The sequence below is a fragment of the Ornithorhynchus anatinus genome, chromosome 11 (genome assembly GCF_004115215.2).
Source record: "Ornithorhynchus anatinus isolate Pmale09 chromosome 11, mOrnAna1.pri.v4, whole genome shotgun sequence".
Taxonomy (NCBI): domain Eukaryota; kingdom Metazoa; phylum Chordata; class Mammalia; order Monotremata; family Ornithorhynchidae; genus Ornithorhynchus; species Ornithorhynchus anatinus.
Window position 1 is genome coordinate 53,700,296 of NC_041738.1, and position 20,755 is coordinate 53,721,050.

The window sequence follows — 20,755 nt, forward strand, 5'->3', positions numbered from 1 at the left end:
CTGTCAAACGGGGATGAGGACCGCGAGCCCCACGGGGGACAACCTGCTCACCTTGTATCCTCCGCCCCAGCGCTTAGGACGTTGCTTTGCACGTAGTCGGCGCTTAACCAATACCCTCATCATCATTATTACCCGTAGCCCTTAAGCCCTTCATATTCACAGTTTCTAATCCCAGCTCCACCACTTGTCTGCTGTGTGGCCTTGGGCAAGTCACTTCACTTCCCCGTGCCTCAGCTGTCTCATCTGTAAAATGGGGATTAAGACTGTGAGCCCGATGTGGGACGTGGACCGTGTCCGATTTGACTCGCTTGTATCCACCCCAGCGCTTAGTACAGTGCCTGGCACACAGTAAGCGCTTAACAGATACCATAATTACTATTATATTTCACCCCGCCCTCCAGTCCCACAACACGTAGGTCTGTATCTCCCGTTCCTTCCGCCCTCTGTAATTTATAGTAATGTCTCTCTCCCCCTCTAGACTGTGGGCAGGGGATAGGTCTACCAAATCAAATAATAATAACGGTATTTATTAAGCGCCTACTATGTGCCGAGCACTGTTCTAAGCGCTGGGGATAGACGCAGGGGAATCAGGCTGTCCCCCGTGGGGCGCGCAGTCTTAATCTCCATTTTCCAGATGACGTCCCTGAAGCCCAGAGAAGTGAAGTGACTTGCCCAAAGTCATACGGCTGATGGGACAGAGCCAGGATTAGAACCCACCACTTCTGCCTCCCAAGCCCGGGCTCTTTCCACTCAGCAACGCTGCTTTGGAGGGACACAGGGACAGAGAGGCAGAACGGAAGAAACGGATAAAGGACACAGAATCAGCTGGGGGAGAAGCAAAGGCTGGCCGGCAGCAGAGAGAGACAGAGAGGCGAGACGGAACCGCTGTATTCTCCCGAGGGTTTAGGACGGTGCTCTCTGCCCAGTGAGTGCTCAGTAAATACCACTGGTTGATGGATTGATCGCCCCCGCCCCCCTGGCCGAATCGGTCCCCAAGAAAAATGGAAAGCCCCGAAGGGCCCCGACTTCGGTTTCTATGGTTCCCAGAATGGGAAATAATAATAATGTTGGTATTTGTTAAGCGCTTACTCTGTGCAAAGCGCTGTTTAAGCGCTGGGGGGGGAGGGGAGGGGGGGATACGAGGTTGATCAGCCTCACAGGGCTCCCAGTCTTCATCCCCATTTTACAGATGAGGCAAGTGAGGCCCAGAGAAGTGAAGTGACTTGCCCAAAGTCCCACAGCCGACAAGCGGTGGAGCCGGGATTAGAACCCGTGACCTCTGACTCCCAAGCCCGGGCTCTTTCCACTGCGCCTTGCTGCTTCTCTGGCCAAACAGCCATTTGGCCACCCGGTCATCATCAATTATATTTACCGAGTGCAGAGCACTGTATTAGACGCTCAGGACAGTACAGTTCAGTTGGTAAACACGTTCCCCGCCCACGGGGAGGTTATAGTCCGGAGGCAAGGGCAGATGTAATGACCCTGCCAGCTCAGGATAAGGGCGCAGGGAGGTCACTGGGTCCGGTCCCGCCCCCAGCATTCTCTCCTCTCTCCCAGAGGATCGGCATGGCCTAGCACGGGCCTGGGAGTCGCAGGATCTGGGTTCCAGTTCTGGCTCCGCCGCTCGGTCGCTGCGTGACCTCGGGGAAGTCACTTGACTTCTCCATGCCTTAGTTCCCTCGTGTGCAGAATAAGGCTTCGGTAGCCGTTCGTTCTCCTTCTCAGACCGTGAGCCCGCATTCAGTAGAGTGCTTGGCACACAGCAAGCGCTTCACAAAAAAGAAACCCCAACCAAACAACAAAAATCTCCTCACAACACCACAATCTCACAATCTCCCCGAGGCCCCTCCCACAGCTCCGTTCCACATCTCTCCGCCGTCACCCCGCCCCGCCGGCATCTTCACAGACGACCGGCTTCGTGGCTCAAACTCCAATCGAAATTTATTTCGATAAACTGAATCCCCGGCCAGCATCCGGCTCCGGAAACCCTCGCCTCCGACGCGTCCGGAGGGGCACGGTCCCGCTGCCTTCCCCTCCCGAGTTCCTCCCTTCGGCCGGAGCGGCCGCCGGGGGAGAAGGCGTCAAGTACAAAACGGTAATAAAGGGGGAATTCCGAAGGGCGGGGAGCGGGGGGGGGGGGGGGGCGCGGAGGGAGAGTGAGCGGCGGCCCCCCGGGCCCCCGTCGTCCGGCTTCCTAGAGCCGCCGGCCTGCCCCGGGGGACGTGAACGGGAGAGGCCGGCGGGGGCCCGGAGTGAGGTCCGTGGAGAGAGGGGCGACCGGTGGGGGAGACGGGGGGGGGCCTCGGATGCTCCCGGCTCCCCCCAAATTCCCTCCCCGGGACACCGAGGGGTGGGCGGGGGGGGGTGGGCGGGAGGAGGCCGTCGGGGCCCCGCGTATAAATAGAATAAATAGCGGCGGGGAGGGGGAGGGTGTAGAAAGAGTAGGGACGGGGGGCCGCCGGCCCACGGGCCCGGGCACCCCAGCGGGCCGAGCCCAGGGGGGTAAGCAGCGGGTCCCGGTGCCGGGCCGGGAACCGCCCTCCCATCGCCTCCCCTCTCCCGCGGCGGCAGGCCCCTCCCTGAGTCCTCCCCGGCCCCGGGGCCCCGGCGGGCCGGGGGGGCGCGGCCCCGCTCCGCCCGCTCGGCCCAGCGGCGGGAGGCGGCCCCCCACCCCCCCAGTGTCGGGGGTCCCTCAGAGCCGGGGGCTCGGGCTGCCGTCGGCCTTGGGCTTCGTCTTGAAGGAAAAGCGCTTGATGAGGCGGCGGGAGAAGCTGCCGGCCTTCTTGCGGACGCCGGGGCCGGCCGCGTTGGACAGGTCGTCGTGGGATTGGCTCAGACCCGCCTCCCGGGACCGGTGCCGCCGGCGGAAGATCACCTTCGTGCCGCTGCGCAGGAAACCCACTGCGGGGGGAGGGGAGGTCGGCGGGGCCGGTGGGGGTGGGACGCGGTGGGGGGCGGGGGGAGGAGGGGCCCCCGGGGCGCCGCCGCCCACCTTTATGATCCTTGAGGCTGCGGGTGTCCAGGGTCCCGGTGGAGCCCGTCTCCGACTCCACGTCCTCCACGGACGGCCGCTCCGAGATGTCCGACCGCGTGGTCTCGTCCGCCTCCCGCCCGCCCAGGCCCTCCGGTCCGGGGGACTCGGCCCGGGGGGTGTCGGGCGGGGGCGACGGCCCGGGCCCCGCCTCCCCCCGCAGGGAGGCCTCCAGGGATGCGGCGTAGCCCAGGGACAGCGCCAACTCATCCCGGGCCAGGGGCACCTGGGACGGGGAAGAGAAGCCGTCACCGACCCGGTCTTCGACGCCGGGGGCGGGGAGGCGGGCGGTCGCCGCCCCGGGGAGGGGGAAGGGAGGGAGAAGGAGAGGGACCGCCGGGGCCGGGGGGACCCTCCCCCGCCGGGTTCCTTCTTCCGCCGCCCCCCGGACCGCCCCGGTGTCCGGCGGGACCCCCGCTCCGACCACCCGCCGCCGCCGGGCACCTTGGAGACGCCGGATATGATGAGCGTGCTGCGCTTGGTGGGCGTCTTCTTCGCCCCCCGCCCGCCGGGCTCCGTCAGCTGGCGGATGGCCGTCTCCGCCACGGGGTCCAGCCCGTTGGAGAGGGGGCTTCCTCCTGGCCGGGGCAACGGGCGTCGGCGCGCGGCGCCCGCCCCGGCCCCCTCACCGCCTCCCGCCTCCTCGGAGCCGGTACCGCCCGCCCGCCCCCCCCCGCCCCCCGGGGCCACTCACGGCCGCTGCCGGGGGAGGCGCGGCCGGGCCCGCCGCTCTCGCTCAGGACCGTCGTGGTCTTCTCGGTCACCTCCACCTTGGACGGGGAGCGGGACGGGGAGTCTGGGAAGGAGCGGAGCGGGGGGAAGGCCGGGTCAGGGGACCGGGACGGGGGGCGCGGAGCCGCCCGTCCCCGCCCGCCACGACCCCGTCCGAGGGGACTCCCTCCGGGAACACCCGGGGTCGGGCCGCCGAGCCCCGCCGGCCGCCTCACCCATCTTGCCGTCGGTCCGGGGCCGGGACTGGACGGTGGTGACCGTGGTGACGATAGTGCCGTCGGGCATGATGGTCCGATCGAGTTCCACCCTCTTGGTGGGGGTGATGCTGGGGCGGGGGGCGGCGAGGGCCGGGGGGCCCGGGGGCCGCGGCCCTTCCTCGTACTTCAGCTGGAAGCCAGGAGGCGGGGTCGGAGGCGGCGGGCGGCGTCCCCGCCGCCCCCGCCGCCCTCCCCGCGCCCGGCTCCCGGGGGAGCGCCCTCACCTCCAACGCCAGCGTGGGAGCCGGAGCCCCCGGAGGCCGACCCGGCCCGGGGGTCAAGGTGCAGATTTGCCGGCGTGAAGTCGGCCGAGAGGAGGAGCCCACCTGCAGGGTGGCGTGGCCCAGGACGACACCTGGGGGGGGGAGGGGGGGCCGGAGCCGCCGTGAGCCCGACGGACGGCGCCCCGGACCCCCGCCCCCAGGGGACCTGCGGCCGGGGGCGAAGCCCAGACCCCCCCCCCCCCCGGGACCGCGAGGAGGGGTCCGGCGAGCCGCGGCCGCCGGCGTCCTCCCCGCCCCGGGGCGCGCTCTCCAGCCCGCAGCGCCCCACTCACCGTCTCCGGTGTCGCCGGGGCTCAGGACCTTCAGCGTCAGCGACCGGCTCCGGGCCCCCAGCTCCCTGCGGGACCGGACGGACCCGGGATGGGCGGGGAGGGAAGGTCGGCCCCGGCCGCCGGCATCCCGTTTTCTGGACCCGGGGTGGGAGTACCCGGCCCTTCCCCCCCCCCCCCGACCCCCGGGGCGGGGCGGGACCCCGCTCCTTACAGGGCCAGCTCCTCGGGCCACTCCGCATCCGGGCCGGCCCGAGCCGGTCCGGTCCACTTTTGCTGCAGGGGGTCGTCCAGTTCGGCCACGCAGCGCAGCTCCCCTCCACCTGCCACGGGGCCGAGATCGATCCACCGTCATTTACTGAGCGCTCACCGAGCACGGGGCGCTCTACCGAGCGCTCGGGGGAGGACCCTACGGACACATCCCCTGCCCACGGGGATGAGCTCACGGTCTAAAGGGAGAAACGGGGAGAGGTCGGGAGGGCAGAGGTCGAGGGCGACGGGTTCACCGGGCGTGAGCTGACAGGCGAGGAGGCCGAGATCGGGGGTCCCGGAAGGGGAAGAGCCTTTGGGGTGCGGGGGTGCCCCGCCCCCCCCCCCCCCCGCCCAGACCCCCACCGGCCCCAGTTCTCACCTCCCATCTCGGCACCCACATTGGTGGCCTTCAGCTGTCTGAGCAGCAGCCGGGCAGGGCCCGGGGGGGCCGGGGGGCCGGGGGACACCGTGGGCGGCTTCTCACGGGGCACCTGAAGGGAGGCGGGTCAGGCTCCGCCCGGGTGAGGGCCGCCGGGGGGCGGGCCCGGCCCCTCCCGGCCCCCCCCCCCCCCCCGCCCCCGCCCCTCACCGAGCTGCCCGGGGCCGGGCAGGCCCGCAGGTTGACCATCATGGCCGGCTGCGTGCTGACCACGGCATCCTCGATCAGGTCCTCGACGGTGGACAGCTCCACCTGCCCCTCGCTCCTCTGGCCGGACGTCACGGGCCCGGGGAGGGGAACGGAGTCACGTCGGGGCGGGGAACCCCCGGATTCCCTCATCTCCCACCCACCCCCCCCCGCCCCGGGCCCCGGGCCCCGCTCACCTCCCGCGCCCGCAGCCTGGGCACGGCCGTGACGCTCAGCTCGGGCCGGACCGGGAAGGCCCAGGACACCAGCAGCCCCTCGCCCGGAATCTCCTCCAAACTGACCTCTAGCTGGGGAGGGGAGAGGGCCGGCGTCGGGCGGGGGGGGGGGGGGGGTGTGAAGGGCTGCCCGGACCCTCCCCCTCCGTCCCGGCCACCCGGCGCTCCCACCTCTGGCCCTCGGGACCACTCCCCACCCACCCCCCCGGCCTCCTACCCCGCCCCGGGTCCGCACCTGGGCCCCGGACAGCGCCAGAGTGACACCGTAGGTTTCCATGGAGACGGCGGCCGGGGACTGCTGGGTCACGGACACCGGGAACCGCACCTCCTCGGCGGACACGCGGCACCGCAGGACCTGGCGCACGCCGCCGCGGGGAGGGGGAAAAGGCGCCGGGTGGGCGCTAGGCACGCGGGGCGGGCGCCACCCAACCCCGTGGCCTCAGACGGGTCCGGGCAGCCCGGGCAGCGCAGGCGCCACGCGCCTGGGGGTGGGGGGCAAGGCGTCACCCGCCCCGGGCCCCGGGCACTCACCACGCTGGACTCGGACCGGTCCGTGCAGGTCACCCCACTGACCCGGGCATCGGGAGGAAGCTGGGGCGACTCCTCGAAGACGATCTGAACGGAGCTCTGGAGGGAAGGGGACGGGGTCAGGGCCCCCACAGCCCGAGGCGGGTGAGCCGGGGGTGGGCTCCTCCCTCTCCGGGCCTCTCGGAGGGCGAACCCGGGCACGTGGGGCGACACGGCCTCCGGACCCCGGGGTCCGAGACCCAGCCGGCCGCTTCTCCGGCGAGACGCCGGGGCGGGACGAGCGGAGAGAGAAAGCCCCTTAGGAGAGGGCGGGAACCTTATTCATTCATTGCTTCCGGACCGTAAGCCCGCCGTGGGCGGGGACGGTCTCCATCCCCGAACCGTAATTTCCCAGCACTGGGTAGAGTGCTCCGCGCACGGTAGGCGCTCCATAAATATGACCGGAGGATGAATGAATGAGTCGGGCGCTTACCGTGCGCCCGGCCCTGTACCGAGCGCTGGGGAGGGCGCGACGTAACGATAAGGAGACGCGTCCCCCGACCGTAACGAGCTTACGGTCCGGAGGGGGAGAGGGACACTGATACGAGGAAGCAAAATTTCGGGTACGGACACGAGCGCTGCGGGGCCGGGGCCGGGGAGATGAACAAAGGGAGCGAGCGAGGGCGAGGCGGAAGGGAGCGGGAGAAGGGGCAAGGAGGGCTTCGTCAGGGAAGGCCTCTCGGAGCCTCACTCCCACCGCCCGGCCCCTCCGCCCCCGTGACGGGAGGGGAATCGGAGACGCGAGCCACAGCTCGTCCGCCCGGCGAACCGGGGGTAGGGCCCGGCCCCTCCTCCGGCGAGCTCTGACCCTCGGCCGCTCGGGCACCTTTCCACCCGCGTCCCTTCCCCCTCCTCCCGCCCTCCCCGGCGGGTCCGACGTCCGTTTGAAGGAGCGGCCGTGGGGCCCGTTCCCGGCCCGGGTCATGAGCGTAGGCCCCGAGTCGGGCACCGGGGACGCGCCGACGGCCGACGGCCGACCTCCGACCGCGGACACTCTACCTACCGGGATCCGGTCCGCCCCGCCATCCGGCCACCCGGATCGGCCGGCGGGGCGCGGGAGAGCCGTCCGATACCGCCCGTGGGGATGGGGACCTTCCGGGTGACGCGGGGGGAGGGGAGGAGGGACGCTTCCGGGGGGGGGGGGGGCCGGGGGCCGCCCCGCCGCACCCAGCCGCCGGCCGGAGGAGGCCCGAGGGCGAGGCCTGACCTCTACGGGACCGCGGCCAGAGCGGGCGGAGAGGTGGTTAGTACAGTGCTCTGCACGTAGTAAGCGCTCAATAAATACTACTGAATGAAAGGTGGTTACGGACGCCGACCCGCCCGCCCGCAAGACGTTGGCTTCCCGTGCGCTTCCTGGCCGACGCCCCGCGGTGCAATCGAGGAGGCCCCGTCTCCGGAGGGGGAGGCGCCTCCCTAGGGCGAGGAAGGGTGGGGGGGGCCGGCTCCCTCCCGCCCCTTGGGACCGGGGGACGGGAGGAGGGGGCGACCGGGCCGGAGCCCCCTCCTCGCCGCCCTCCCCCCGCCCCCCCGCCGGGTCTCGGGTCAACGCCCCTCGAGGTGCCACGAGTTCTAGGCCCGGCTCTGCCGCGTGGCCTCGGGCGCGCCCCTCTGCTTCTCCGCGCCTCGGTCACCTCATCTGACGGGCGGGGGAGCCGGGATCAGAGCCCACGCCCTCCCGAGTCCCGGGCCCGGGCTGCGTCCGCCACGCCGTGCCGCATCCCCGAGGTAGATCCCGCTTTCCATCCCGGCGTTTAGAACGGCGCTCGGCTTAGCGGGCGCCCGGCAGACACCCTCGACCTCGGGGCGAGGCGGCGTGGCTTTAGCGGAGGGAGCCCGGGCTTGGGGGTCGGGAGACGCGGGTCCCGGTCCCGGCCCCGCCGCCCGTCTGCCGCGGGAACCCGGGCAGACCGCTTCGCCTCTCCGTGCCTCGGTCCCCTCATCTGTAAAATGGGGACGAAGCCCGTGAGCCTCACCCGGGACAACCTCGTCACCCGGCGGCGGCGGCGACGGCGACGACGACGACGGTAAGGGCGACGACGGCATCCGTTAAGCGCTCGCCACGCGCCGGGCGCCCTTCTCAGCGCCGAGGGGGATGCAGGGCGACCGGGCCGTCCCGCGCGGGGCTCACGGTCCTCATCCCCGTCTTCCGGATGAGGGAACCGAGGCCCAGAGAAACGAAGGAGCGACTCGCCCTAAGCCGCAGGGCCGCCGAGCGGCGGAGCCGGGAGGAGGAGGAGGAGGAGGAGGGGGCACGGCTGCTTCCGACTCCCCGGCCCGGGCTCCGGTCGCCGAGCCGCGCCGAAGCGGTCGGCACGGCGGCGGGCCCGGAGCGAGCGCCTAAGAAACGCCCCCGTCGTTATCACGACCACCACGACGACGACGACGACCATCCGCGGGGTGGGTCCCGGCCCGGCAGCTCCGGCCGGGCCCGCTCCGCGGAGGCCTGGAGACCTGCCCGTTCGCCCGCCCGCCCACACTGGGCACGGATTAACGTTGCTAAGGGAAAGGTGAACTGGGCCTCGTCTATGGAGGCCCGAGGCCGGGCCCTCCTGCCCCCTGGCCTTCCTGCCCCTCCGGCCCTCCCGTCTCTCCGCCCCCCGTTCCCAGGCCCTCCTGCCCCTCCTGCCCCGGGCCTTCCTGCCCCTCTGGCCCTCCCGTGTCTCCGCCCCCCTGGTCCTCTTGCCCCCCGGCCCTCCTGCCCCCCCGTTCCCAGGCCCTCCTGCCCCTCCTGCCCCCGGCCTTCCTGCCCCTCCGGCCCTCCCGTCTCTCCGCCCCCCGGCCCTCCTGCCCCCCCGTTCCCAGGCCCTCCTGCCCCCTGGCCTTCCTGCCCCCCCGGCCCACCTGCCCCTCCTGCCCCCTGGCCTTCCTGCCCCTCCGGCCCTCCCGTCTCTCCACCCCCTGGCCCTCCTGCCCCCCCGGCCCTCCTGCCCCTCCTGCCCCCGGCCTTCCTGCCCCTCTGGCCCTCCCGTCTCTCCGCCCCCCGGCCCTCCTGCCCCCCCGTTCCCAGGCCCTCCTGCCCCTCCTGCCCCCGGCCTTCCTGCCCCTCCGGCCCTCCCGTCTCTCTGCCCCCCCGGCCCTCCCGCCCCTCCGCTCCCCGGGCCTCCCGCCCCCCGCACTCACCCCGTTCCTGCAGGCCTGCTCGTTGAGCGCCCGCACCCAAGCGCGCTGCCAGTTGTCCCGGAAAGACTTGAAGGCGAAGAGGGAGGCCAGGAGGCCCCGGACGCCCGGCTCCTCGGGGGCCCCGGCGGCGGCTCCCCCGGCCCGCGGGCCCAGCAGGGAGCGCCAGGCGCCCGGCTCCCGGCCCGACGGCTCCGGGCCCCCCCGGCCCTCCCGCGCCCCCCGGGGCCCCCGGCCGCCCCGCGCCCCCCGCGCCCCCCGCGCCCCCCGCGCCCGCCACACGGCCCGGCCGTACTGCAGGAGCCAGGCCGACACCGTCAGCAGCGACGCGGCGAAGAGGAGCAGCAGCGCCGCCCAGCACGACGCCTCCCGCGCCCCCGCGCCCCAGCCCGCCTCCATCCTCCCCGCCGGACCCCGCGTCAGCCGCGGCCCGCGGGGGGCATGGCCCACGCCGACCCGGGGGACCCCGCTCCCGCTCCCGCTCCCGCTCCCGCTCCCGCACGGGATGGGGATGGGGATGGGGATTGGGGGATTGGGGATGGGGGATTGGGGATCGGGGATCGGGTTGGGCGGCCGGCGAGCGGTCGGGGAGCGGCCGGGGAGCAGAGCAGCCGGGAGCGCGCGGGCTGCGTGCGCAGCACAGTCCCACTGACAACACGGACCGCCCGCCCCCCCGACCCCCGCGCCCGGCCCCGCCCCCTCCCTCTGACCACGCCCCCTCCCCCGCTCGCCCCCTCCCATTGGCCAGACCCCTCCCCCCGTTGCCGGGCCACGCCCTTTCACCGCCGCCCCGCCCCCTCCCTCCCCCCTTCCCATTGGCCGGGCCCCTCCCTCCCTCCCTCCCGCCGTCTGGCCACGCCCCCTCCCTCACCCTTTCCCATTGGCCAGACCCCTCCCTCCCCACGCCCCACCGTCTGGCCACGCCCCTCCCGTTGGCCCCTCCCTCCCCAGGCCCCGCCCCCTTCTCCGGCCCGCCCTTAAAGGGGCCCGGGCCGCGTCCGGCGGAGGGAGGGGGGGGCGCCCTCTAGTGGGCGGAGAGTGGCCGCCCGCCCGCCCGCCCGCCCAGTCTCCAGGCAGGGGGGGAGGCGGCGGTATTTCCTAAGCGCTTACTGTGCGCCAAGCACTGTTCTAGGCGCCGGGAGGGATCCAAGGCCGTCAGGTGGTCCCCCGTGGCGCTCCCCGTCTTCATCCCCGTTTTCCAGATGAGGTCACTCGAGGCCCAGAGAAGTGACTTGCCCAGAGGCCCCCAGCTGACGAGTGTCCAAGGCGGGATTCGAACCCACGACCTCCGCCTCCCCGGCCCGGCCTTTTTTTTCCCCACCGAAACATAAGTAACTATGTTCTCTGTCAAGCCACCTCTGCGGAGAAGCAGCGCGGCTCAGTGGAAAGAGCCCGGGCCGGGGAGGCGGAGGTCGGGGGTTCGAATCCGGCCTCCGCCGCTCGTCAGCTGGGTGACTTTGGGCCAGTCACTTCCCTTCCTCTGGGCCTCAGCTGCCTCAGCTGGAAAAGGGGGATGAAGACTGGGAGCCCCACGGGGGACCCCCTGATCACCTCGTATCCCCCCAGCGCTTAGAACAGTGCTGGGCACCCAGTAAGCGCTTAACAGATGCCATCATTATTATTATTATTATTATTGTTAAGCGCTTACTAGGTGCCCAGCACTGTTCTAAGCGCTGGGGGAGCAACAGGTTAGGTTGGACACAGTCCCTGCCCCACACGGGGCTCCGTACTCTTAATCCCCATTTTACAGATGACGGAACTGAGGCCCGGAAAAGCGAAGCGACCGGCCCAAGATGATAGTAATAATCTGGCATTCGTTAAGCCCTTACGATGTGCCGAAGCACCGTTCTAAGCACTGGGGGGGGGGGGATACAAGGGGACCAGGTCGTACCCTGTGGGGGGGGGGGGGGTCACAGTTTTCACCCCCATTTTCCAGATGAGGGAACCGAGGCCCAGAGAAATGAAGTGACTCGCCCGAGGTCACACGGCCGACCGGTGGGGGAGCCGGGATTGGAACCCACGACCTCGGAGTCCCGAGCCCGGGCTCTTGCCGCTGAGCCACGCTGCTCCCGAGTGCTTCTGCTTCAAGATCACACAGCCGACTTGCGGCGGGGCCAGGATTAGAACCCGCGACTCCAGGACTCCCAGGTCCACGTTCTATCCACTGAGCCACACCGAAAGCAATAAGAACGACGACGACGAGGACGGTGGTATCTGTTAAGCGTTTACCGTGGGCCGAGCACTGTCCTAAACGCCGGGGTGAATACGAGGTCATCGGACCGTGAGAAGCAGCGAGGGCTCAGCGGAAAGAGCCCGGGCTCGGCAGTCAGAGATCATGGGTTCGAATCCCGGCCCCGCCTCCTGTCAGCCGGGTGACTGCGGGCAAGTGGCTTCGCCTCTCTGGGCCTCGGTGACCTCATCTGGAAAACGGGGATGAAGACGGGGAGCCTCACGTGGGACGACCCGATTCCCCTGTGTCTACCCCAGCGCCTAGAACAGTGCTCTGCGCCTAGGAAGCGCCTAACAAACACCAACGTTCTTATTATCGTCGCCGTCCCAGCTGGGGCTCGCGGTCTCAATCCTCGTTTGACGGATGAGGTGACCGAGGCACGGGGAAGCGAAGCGACCTGCCCGGGCGGGACGTGGGTTCCAATCCCGGCCCCCCCCCCCGCTCGTCTGCCGGCTGACCTCGGACGAGCCGCTCCGCTTCTCCGGGCCTCGGTCACCTCGTCCGGAAAAAGGGGATTAAGACCCGCGAGCCCCACGGAGGACGTGGACCGTGGCCCACCCGACTCTATCGCCTCCGCCCCCGCGCTCGGCGGCGGGCCCGGCACGCCGCAGCGTGGCTCGGCGGAAAGAGCCTGGGCTTCGGAGTCAGAGGTCACGGGTTCGAATCCCAGCTCCGCCGCTCGGCGGCTGGGTGACTGCGGGCGAGTCACTTCACTTCTCTGGGCCTCAGTGACCTCAGTCTGTAAAATGGGGATTGACCGCGAGCCTCAGGTGGGACGACCTGACGACCCCGTATCTATCCCGGCGCTTAGAACAGGGCTCGGCACGTAGTAAGCGCTTAACAAACACCGTCACTGTTAAACAGAGGCCCGGGCACCTGGGTTGAACGGGAACCCCCGGATTCCCACAGTAACGGCTGGGGCCTCCGCAGGGGACCGGACCCTCTGGGTCCCGGCCCCCGCCGGTCCCCGGGCGGCCCGGGGTCCGGACACCCGAAACCCTGAGCCCAGCCAGCCGGGCCCGCGCCCTGGGCTGCCACCCGGGACTCCGTCGCCGACTCCCCGAGAGCCCGGCCTCGACCCCCTCCGCGCCCGCTGGCCCTCCGCGTTCTTCGGGGGACGCCGGAGAGCGCCAGGGGAGGGTCGAGGGCGACCCGTTCGGTCGCTCCATCCTATCTGTCGAGCGCTCGCTGCGTGCGGAGCGGCCGGACTGGGCGCCGGGACCGGACGACTGGGCAACAGATGATGGAGACCGTCCCCGCCCAGTGACGGGCTCACGGCCTAAACCATTAGAATTAGACCGTGCGCCCGTCGAACGGCAGGGACCGTCTCTCGCTGTTGCCGACTTGTCCATTCCCGGCGCTCGGTCCAGCGCCCCGCGCATAGTGAGCGCTCGAGAAATACTATTGAATGAATAAACGGGGGAGACGGGCGGCAGAGGAAAACGAAAAGACCACATCAAGATAGATAGAAGCAAGGGGACGTACACCTCGTTAGCAAAATAAATAGGGGGATAAATAATATATACACGAATGAGCTCAGTGTGGAGGGGGAGGGGGAAGAGCGGAGGGTTGGGGGGGGGGGGGAAGGGGAGGGGGAGCAGAGGGAAAAGGGGGGAGCTCAGTCCGGGAAGGCCTCCCGGAGGAGGTGAGCTCTCCGTAGGGAGAGAAGCAGCGCGGCTCAGTGGAAAGAACCCGGGCTGGGGAGTCGGAGGTCGTGGGTTCGAATCCCGGCCCCGCCCCTTGCCAGCTGTGTGACTTGGGGCAAGTCACTTGATTTCTCTGGTCCTCAGTTCCCTCATCTGTAAAATGGGGATTAAGACTGTGCGCCCCACGTGGGACCACCTGATTCCCCTGTGTCTCTCCCAGCGCTTAGAACAGCGCTTTGCACCTAGTAAGCGCTTAACAAATACCATTATTGGTACTATTAGGGCTTCGGAGAGGGGAAGGGAAGCAGCGTGGCTCAGTGGGACGAGCATGGATTTGGGAGTCGGAGGTCACGGGTTCCAATCCCAGCTCGGCCGCCGGTCAGCTGTGTGACTTTGGGCAAGTCACTTCACTCCTTTGGGCTTCGGCGACCTCATCTTTAAATGGGGATGAAGACCGTGAGTGAGCCCCCCGTGGGACCACCCGATCGCCCTGAATCCTCCCCGGCGCTCAGAACGGTGCTCGGCACATAGTAAGCGCTTAATGAATGCCTTTATCATTAAGAGAGTGAGTTTGGCGGAGGTGAGGAGGGAGACTCCAGAAGGCTGTCCTCTTCCTCTCCCGGCCTCAGGCCTCGCTGGCTCCAAGCCTAGGAAGGAAAGAGGGAAGGAAGGAGTCGCCTTGCCGGGCCCCCTCCTCCTCTCCGCCCGCCGCGGGAACGGGACCGAGGGGGTCGGATTTCACCCCATTGCCCTCTCGGCGGAGTCGGCCCGCTTCCAAGGCGTCGTCTGTCCCTCCTCGGGGCAGCTCCGGCCCCGACGGCGGCCGGGGGGGGGGGCTGGGCCTGCCCACCTCGGGGGTGCGGGCGAAGGAGGCGGAGGCCAGGACCGGAGGGGCCGCGGGCGGGCGGGGGCTCTGGGCCCGGGGGAGCCGGTTGGGCGAGGAGGGGCCGGAAGAAGCAGCGTGGCTCCGTGGCTAGAGCACGGGCCTGGGAGCCGCGTGGACCTGCGTTCCGACCCCTCTCCTCCCGACCACTCGTTTAGTTCTCGTTCGCTTGGCCGTCCGTCGCCCCCGTTTAGACGGTGAGCCCGTCACCGGGCGGGGATGGTCTCCCTCTGTTGCCGGATGGTATGCTCCAAGCGCTTAGTCCAGTGCTCCGCACGTAGTGAGCGGTCAATAGATACGATCGAATGAATGAATGAATGAATGTCTGCTGTGACCTGGGATGAGTCACTTCACTTCTCTGTGCCTCAGTTACCTCATCTGGAAAACGGGGATTAGGCGTGCGAGCTCCACGTGACCGTGTCCGACCTGATCCATCCGTATCTACCCCGGCGCTCAGAACGGTGCTTGGTACGTGGTAAGCGCTTACCGGGTACCATAATGATAACAACAATAATAACGTCGGCATTGGCTAAGCGCTTACAGGGCACCGTTCTGAGCGCCGGGGTAGACACGGGGGAATCAGGTTGTCCCACGTGAGGCTCACGGTCTTCACCCCCGTTTTACCACAGATGGAGCACGGGCCCGGGAGTCAGAAGGACCCGGGTTCCAATCCCGGCTCGGCCACTGGTCTGCTGTGGGACCTCGGGCAAGTCGTTTCACTTCCTCTGCGCCTCCCTGACCTCATCTGTAAAATGGGGATCGAGACCGTGAGTCCCACGTGGGACTGCATGCAACCGGATTTGCTCGTATCCACCCCAGCGCTTAGCACAGTGCCGGGCACGGGGTCAGCGCCAAACGAATACCGCATTCACTTATTATCGGGGTGCACAGGCTCGCTATGAGCCCAGCAGCTCCCGATACTTTGGGCGAGCGCGTGGGACGGGGAATGAGAAAGGAGGGGGAGACACAGAGGCTCCCCCCCCCCCCCCGACACACCTAAATTGCGGCCTCCTCTCCCGGCTGTCCCGAACGCTCCCCCCTCCTCCACCCCCCCGACCTTTCCTCTCCAAATCTCAGGACCCAAAACCCAAGAGGTCCTTTTCCTCCGAAATCCTCCCTTGATCCTCATATCGACCTCCTCTCCCCCCCTGCTTCCTTCTAATGCCTCTCTGCGGGTTCCGGGAGTCGGTTGAGGTCACGTTGGTTTCCGCATAAGAGCTTTTAATCTCCCTCCGTCTATTATCCCCGCAGACTGTCAGCCCCGCGAGGGTAGGAATCTGTCTCATCCTCCCTCTCTAATCCCAGAGCTCAATTAATGATAATAATCGTGGCGTTTAAGTGCTTACTCTGTGCTAATAAGAGCTGATGAGAGCTCCCTCTCTATTGGGAAGAGCTGGGGTTGATACGAGAAGATCAGGTGGGACACGGTCCCTGTCCCGCTTTCATTTATTCACTCGATGGTATTTATTGAGCGCTTACTATGCGCGGAGCACCGGACTAAGCGCTTGGAGTGTACCATTCGGCAACAGAGACCATCTGCTACTGTTCTGATGAGATGTTCAACCCCTCGATTCTATTTACTGCCATTGTTCTCGTCTGTCCGTCTCCCCCGATTAGACTGTGAGCCCGTCTAAGGGTAGGGACCGTCTCTATCTGTTACCGATTTGTCCATTCCAAGCGCTCAGTCCAGTGCTCTGCGCATAGTAAGCGCTCAATAAATACTACTGAATGAATGAATGAATGAATGAATCCCTGCCCAGTGACGGGCTCACAGTCTAAACGGGGGAGACAGACAGCAAAGCAAAACAGAACGAAACAAAATAATAATAATAATAATGGTGGTGGTATTTGTTAAGCACTTACTATGTGCAAAGCACTGTTCTAAGCACCGGGGGGATACAAGGTGATCAGGTTGTCCCACGTGGGGCTCACCGTTTTTTTTTTTAAATTCCCATGTTACAGATGAGGGAGCTGAGGCCCAGAGAAGTGAAGTGACTTGCCCGAAGTCACAAAGCTGGCAAGCGGCGGAGCCCGGATTAGAACCCACGATCTCTGACTCCCCAGCCTGGGCTCTTTCCACTAAACCACGCTGCTTCAACAAGCAGTCTGGCGCAGACATCATCAAGATAAATAGAATCATAGAGATATACCCATCATTAACAAAAGAAACAGGGTCATAAATAATATATGCAAATACGCACAGTGCTGAGGGGAGGGGAAGGGGGAACAGCAAGGGCGGGAGAAGGGGGGATGGGGAGGGGGGGAGGAGCGGAGGGAAAGGGGGGGCTCAGTCTGGGAAGGCCTCCTGGAGGAGGGGAGCTCTCAAGAGGGCTTTGAAGAGGGGAAGAGCGTGAGTTTGGCGGAGGTGAGGAGGGGGGGCGTTCCGGGACAGCGGGAGGAAGGGGCCGGGGGGCCGACGGCGGGACGGCGAGGAGGCGGGCGGCGGAGGAGCGGAGCGTGCGGGGTGGGCGGTGGAAAGAGAGAAGGGAGGAGAGGTGGGAAGGGGCGAGGTGACGGAGAGCCTCGAAGCCTAGCGTGAGGAGTTTTTGTTTGGAGCGGAGGTCGATGGGCGACCGCCGGAGGTTTTTAAGAAGGGGAGTGACAGGCCCGGAGCGTCTCTGCGGGAAGATGAGCCGGGCGGCGGAGTGAAGAATAGACCGGAGCGGGGAGAGACGGGAGGAAGGGAGATCGGAGAGGGGGCCGACACGATGATCCAGTCGGGATATGACGAGAGCCCGTACCGGCACGACAGCCGTTTGGACGGAGAGGAAAGGGCGGATCTTGGCGATATCCGAAGGCGAGACCGGCAGGTGTCGGTGACGGGCCGGGGTTTCGCGGTCTAAGGGAGAAGAACGGCGTTGGGACGAGGCAACTGAGATTCAGAGAAGTTAAGGGACTTGCCCCGGGTCACCCAGCAGAAAAGTGGCAGCGTCGGGATTAAAACCCGGGTCCGTTGGCTCCAACGGCCACGCTCTTCCACTGGGCCACTCTGCTTCTTTAATTCAAGGCTCTGCTCAACGGAGGACTCGATATGGACCGTGGAAAGCGTGTCCGTGTCCCTTTGTTTCTCCAAACATCCCTTTCTGGGGTCGGCTGGGTATTCCCCCAGAACAACTGTGTTTTTCGCCAAGCAGTTACTACGTGCGGGGCATCAGACTGAGCGCCGGGGTAGAGAGATAGAAGATAAGCGGGTTGGACCCCGTCCCTATCCCGCACGGGGCTCACGGTCTTAATGCCCATTTTACGGAGGGGGAAATGGAGGCACAGAGAACCTAAGTGACTCGCCCAAGGTCACACAGGAGACGAGGGGCGGAGCCGGGTCCCGTCTCCCAGGGCCGGGCTTTTCCCACCGGCCCGTGCTGCCTCCGGAGAGGGGAAGGCCCGGTGGTCGGAGACGACGTCCCCGACGTCGAACCTCGTCTGGGTCGGCGGGGGTGGCCGGAGAGACCGACGGATCTTCCCTCCGCCCTTCCCTGAACGGTAAATTCCCCGAGGCCGGGGATCCTGCCATCTCCTCTCCGCTGCGCCCGGCCACAGCACCCGAACGTGGATTTTCAAATGTCCCCTGCTCCCCTAGTGGTCCTTCTTCCGTTTCTGGGCCTCGATCTCCTCTTCGGAGCAATGGGCCCGGCCCCCCCCCCCCGCAGCCCTCGAGAAGCAGCTCGGTCTAGGGGAGAGAGCACAGACCGGGAAGGACCTGGATTCTAATCCTGGCTCCACCGCCTGTCTGCTGGGTGACGGGCAGGTGGCTTCACCTCACTGGGCCTCAGTTTCCTCATCTGTAAAATGGGGATTGAGACGCTCATAAATACGATTGGATGAATGGATGTATCCACGCCACCGGCCGGCGTCTCCAACCCCATCCCTTCGCACCTCAACAAAACACTTGCCCCCGCCCTTCTAGCCTCCCCGGCGGCCATCTTCCACTGTTCCCTTCCCAGTGGCTTCTTCTCCACTGCTCTCATTCATTCATTCATTCATTCATTCACTCACCAGTATTTATTGAGCGCTTACTACGTGCAGAGCGCTGGACTGAGCGCTTGGAATGGACAATTCGGTAACGGATAGAGACCGTCCCTGCCCACTGACGGGCTCACGGTCTAATCGGGGGAGACGGATGGACAAAAGCAAGACAAGTTAATCGCAATAAATAGAATCAAGGGGACGGACACCTCGTGAACAAAATGCACCGGGGAATCAGAATACTTACAACGTGCCCACGTCTCCCCATCCTCAAAACCCCCCCTCCCCTGACCCCACGGCTCCCTCCGGTCACCGCCCCACCTCCCTCCTACCATTCCTCTCCAAACCCCTTGAGCGAATTGTCCACAGCCGCTCCCTCGACTTCCTCGACGGAGAAGCGGCGTGGCTCAGCGGCAAGAGCGCGGGCTTTGGGGGCGGAGGTCGCGGGTCCGAATCCCGGCTCGGCCCCTCGTCAGCTGTGTGACTTGGGGCGAGTCACTTAGCTTCTCTGGGCCTCAGTCACCTCATCTGTAAAAGGGGGATGAAGACTGGGAGCCCCACGTGGGACGACCCGATTCCCCCGTGTCTCCCCCGGCGCTTAGAACGGTGCTCGGCGCGCAGTAAGCGCTTAACAAATACCAACGTTATCATTATGATTATTATTATTATTATTATTATTCCTCTCCTCCAATTCTTCTCTCCTGGGCCCCCTCCAATCTGACTTCCATCCCCCTCGCTCCGCAGAACCGCCCCCTCGAAGGTCGCCGACGAGCTCCTTCTCGCCACATCCGACGGCCTCCGCTCCCCCCGATCCCCCCCGCCCTCTCGGCTGCCTCCGACCCAGCCGACCACCCCCTTCTCCTGGAGACGTTATCCAACCTCGGCTTCACTCTCCTCGCTTCCCTCATCCGTCGAATGGGGCTGAAGGCCGTGAGCCCCACGTGGGACAACCCGATGACCCGCTGTCTACCCCGGCGCTCGGAACGGTGGTCGGCACGTAGTAGGCGCTTAACGAGTACCGTCATTATCCTTCGCTTCTCTGGGCCTCAGTTCCCTCATCTGGAAAATGGGGCTCGAGACTGTGAGATCGGTCCGTCCCACGTGGGGCTCCCCGTCTCCATCCCCATTTTCCAGATGAGGTCACTGAGGCCCAGAGAGGTGAAGAGGCTTGCCCAAGGTCGCCCGGCTGACAAGTGGTAGAGCCGGGATTCGAACCCACGTCCTCCGGCTGCCAGGTTTGTGTCCTTTCCTCCAAGTCATGCCGCGTGCCAAGCGCTGTTCTAAGCGCCGGGGCGGAGGGGCTGAGCCCCACGTGGGAGGACAACCTAGTTCCCCTTGAGAAGCAGCGTGGCTCCGTGGAGAGAGCCTGCGCTTCGGAGTCGGAGGTCATGGGTTCGACTCCCGGCTCTGCCGCCTGTCAGCTGTGAAGTGCAAGTCGCTTGACTTCTCTGGGCCTCAGTGACCTCATCTGGAAAATGGGGACGAAGACAGTGAGCCCCACGTGGGACGACCCGATGACCCCGTATCTCCCCCGGCGCTTACAACAGTGCTCCGCACAGAGTAAGCGCTTAACAAAAACCAACGTTATTACCTCCCCCGGCGCTTAGAACAGTGCTCGGCGCGTAGTGAGCGCTTCCCAAACACCGACAGTAGGAGGTCGTCAGGTCGTTCCACGCGGGGCTCACAGATTTCGGCCCATTTTAACGAGGGTATTTGGGAAGCGCTCACTACGCGCCGAGCCCCGTTCTCAGCGCTGGGGTAGACAGAGGGGAATCAGGTGGTCCCACGTGAGGCTCCCAGTCTTCATCCCCATTTGACAGATGAGGTCACTGAGGCCCAGAGAAGGGAAGTGACCGGCCCGCAGTCACCCAGCTGACAAGTGGCAGAGCTGGGACTCGAACTCATGACCCTCTGACTCCAAAGCCCCTGCTCTTTATGATTATCATCACTGTTGTTGTTACAGGCTCCTCCCACTCACACAGGGCCCCGACCCGTGGGCTGCTCCCGGGCCGCCGGATCGGTCATTTCCCTAATCCCCGCCCACTGGGCCACGGGACGGAGGATCGGTCCTTTCTTTCTTTCTTTCTTTCTTTAGGCCCCGCCCACCGAGCCGCGGCAACGATTGGTCCTTCCGGTGATCCCCGCCCACCCGCACGCGGGAAGAAGATTGGCTCTTTCCCCAAGCCCCGCCCACCGTCCCGCGGCAACGATTGGTCCTTTCCATACGCTCCGCCCACCCTCCCCCCCCCCGGCGGGGAGAAAGGTTGGCTCTTTAAACAAGCCCCGCCCACCAGGCCGAGAGACGCAGAGATTTGGCCATCGGGCCGCGGGGACGATGGGTCCTTTAAGTAATCCCCGGCCACCCGGCCGCGGGAGCGATTGGCTCTTTAAATAAGCCCCGCCCAGCCGCGCGCGGAAGGAGATTGGCTCCTTCCATAAGCCCCGCCCACCGACGGGCACGATTGGTCCTTTGGCTAAGCCCCGCCCCCGAGGCCCGTCCCCGACGTGGAAGGGGCCCGTGGGCGGCGGCCATCTTTGGTGCGGGCCCGTGGGCGGCGGCCATCTTTGGTGCGGGCCCGTGGGCGGCGGCCATCTTTGGTGCGGGCAGGCGCGCCGCTTCCGGTAAGGGTGCCCTGCCCTGCCCTGCCCCGGCCCCGGCCCCG

The 20,755-nt window shown here is 66.8% G+C and overlaps 1 protein-coding gene across 1 annotated transcript; it reads right to left on the reverse strand.

The window, feature by feature from the left end:
* Positions 1-2,380: 2,380 nt before the first annotated feature.
* C2CD2L (C2CD2 like) lies at positions 2,381-9,861 on the reverse strand. The gene is made up of 14 exons (XM_029076275.2): positions 9,374-9,861; positions 6,218-6,313; positions 5,922-6,041; positions 5,648-5,758; positions 5,415-5,531; positions 5,205-5,316; positions 4,788-4,896; positions 4,577-4,641; positions 4,245-4,375; positions 3,979-4,150; positions 3,726-3,827; positions 3,476-3,609; positions 2,993-3,257; positions 2,381-2,901 (listed from the first exon to the last, which is right to left on the reverse strand). The coding sequence occupies exons 1-14, from the start codon at positions 9,767-9,769 to the stop codon at positions 2,693-2,695; spliced, it is 2,139 nt and encodes a 712-aa protein (XP_028932108.1). The 5' UTR covers positions 9,770-9,861; the 3' UTR covers positions 2,381-2,692.
* Between the last annotated feature and the right edge of the window lie 10,894 nt (positions 9,862-20,755).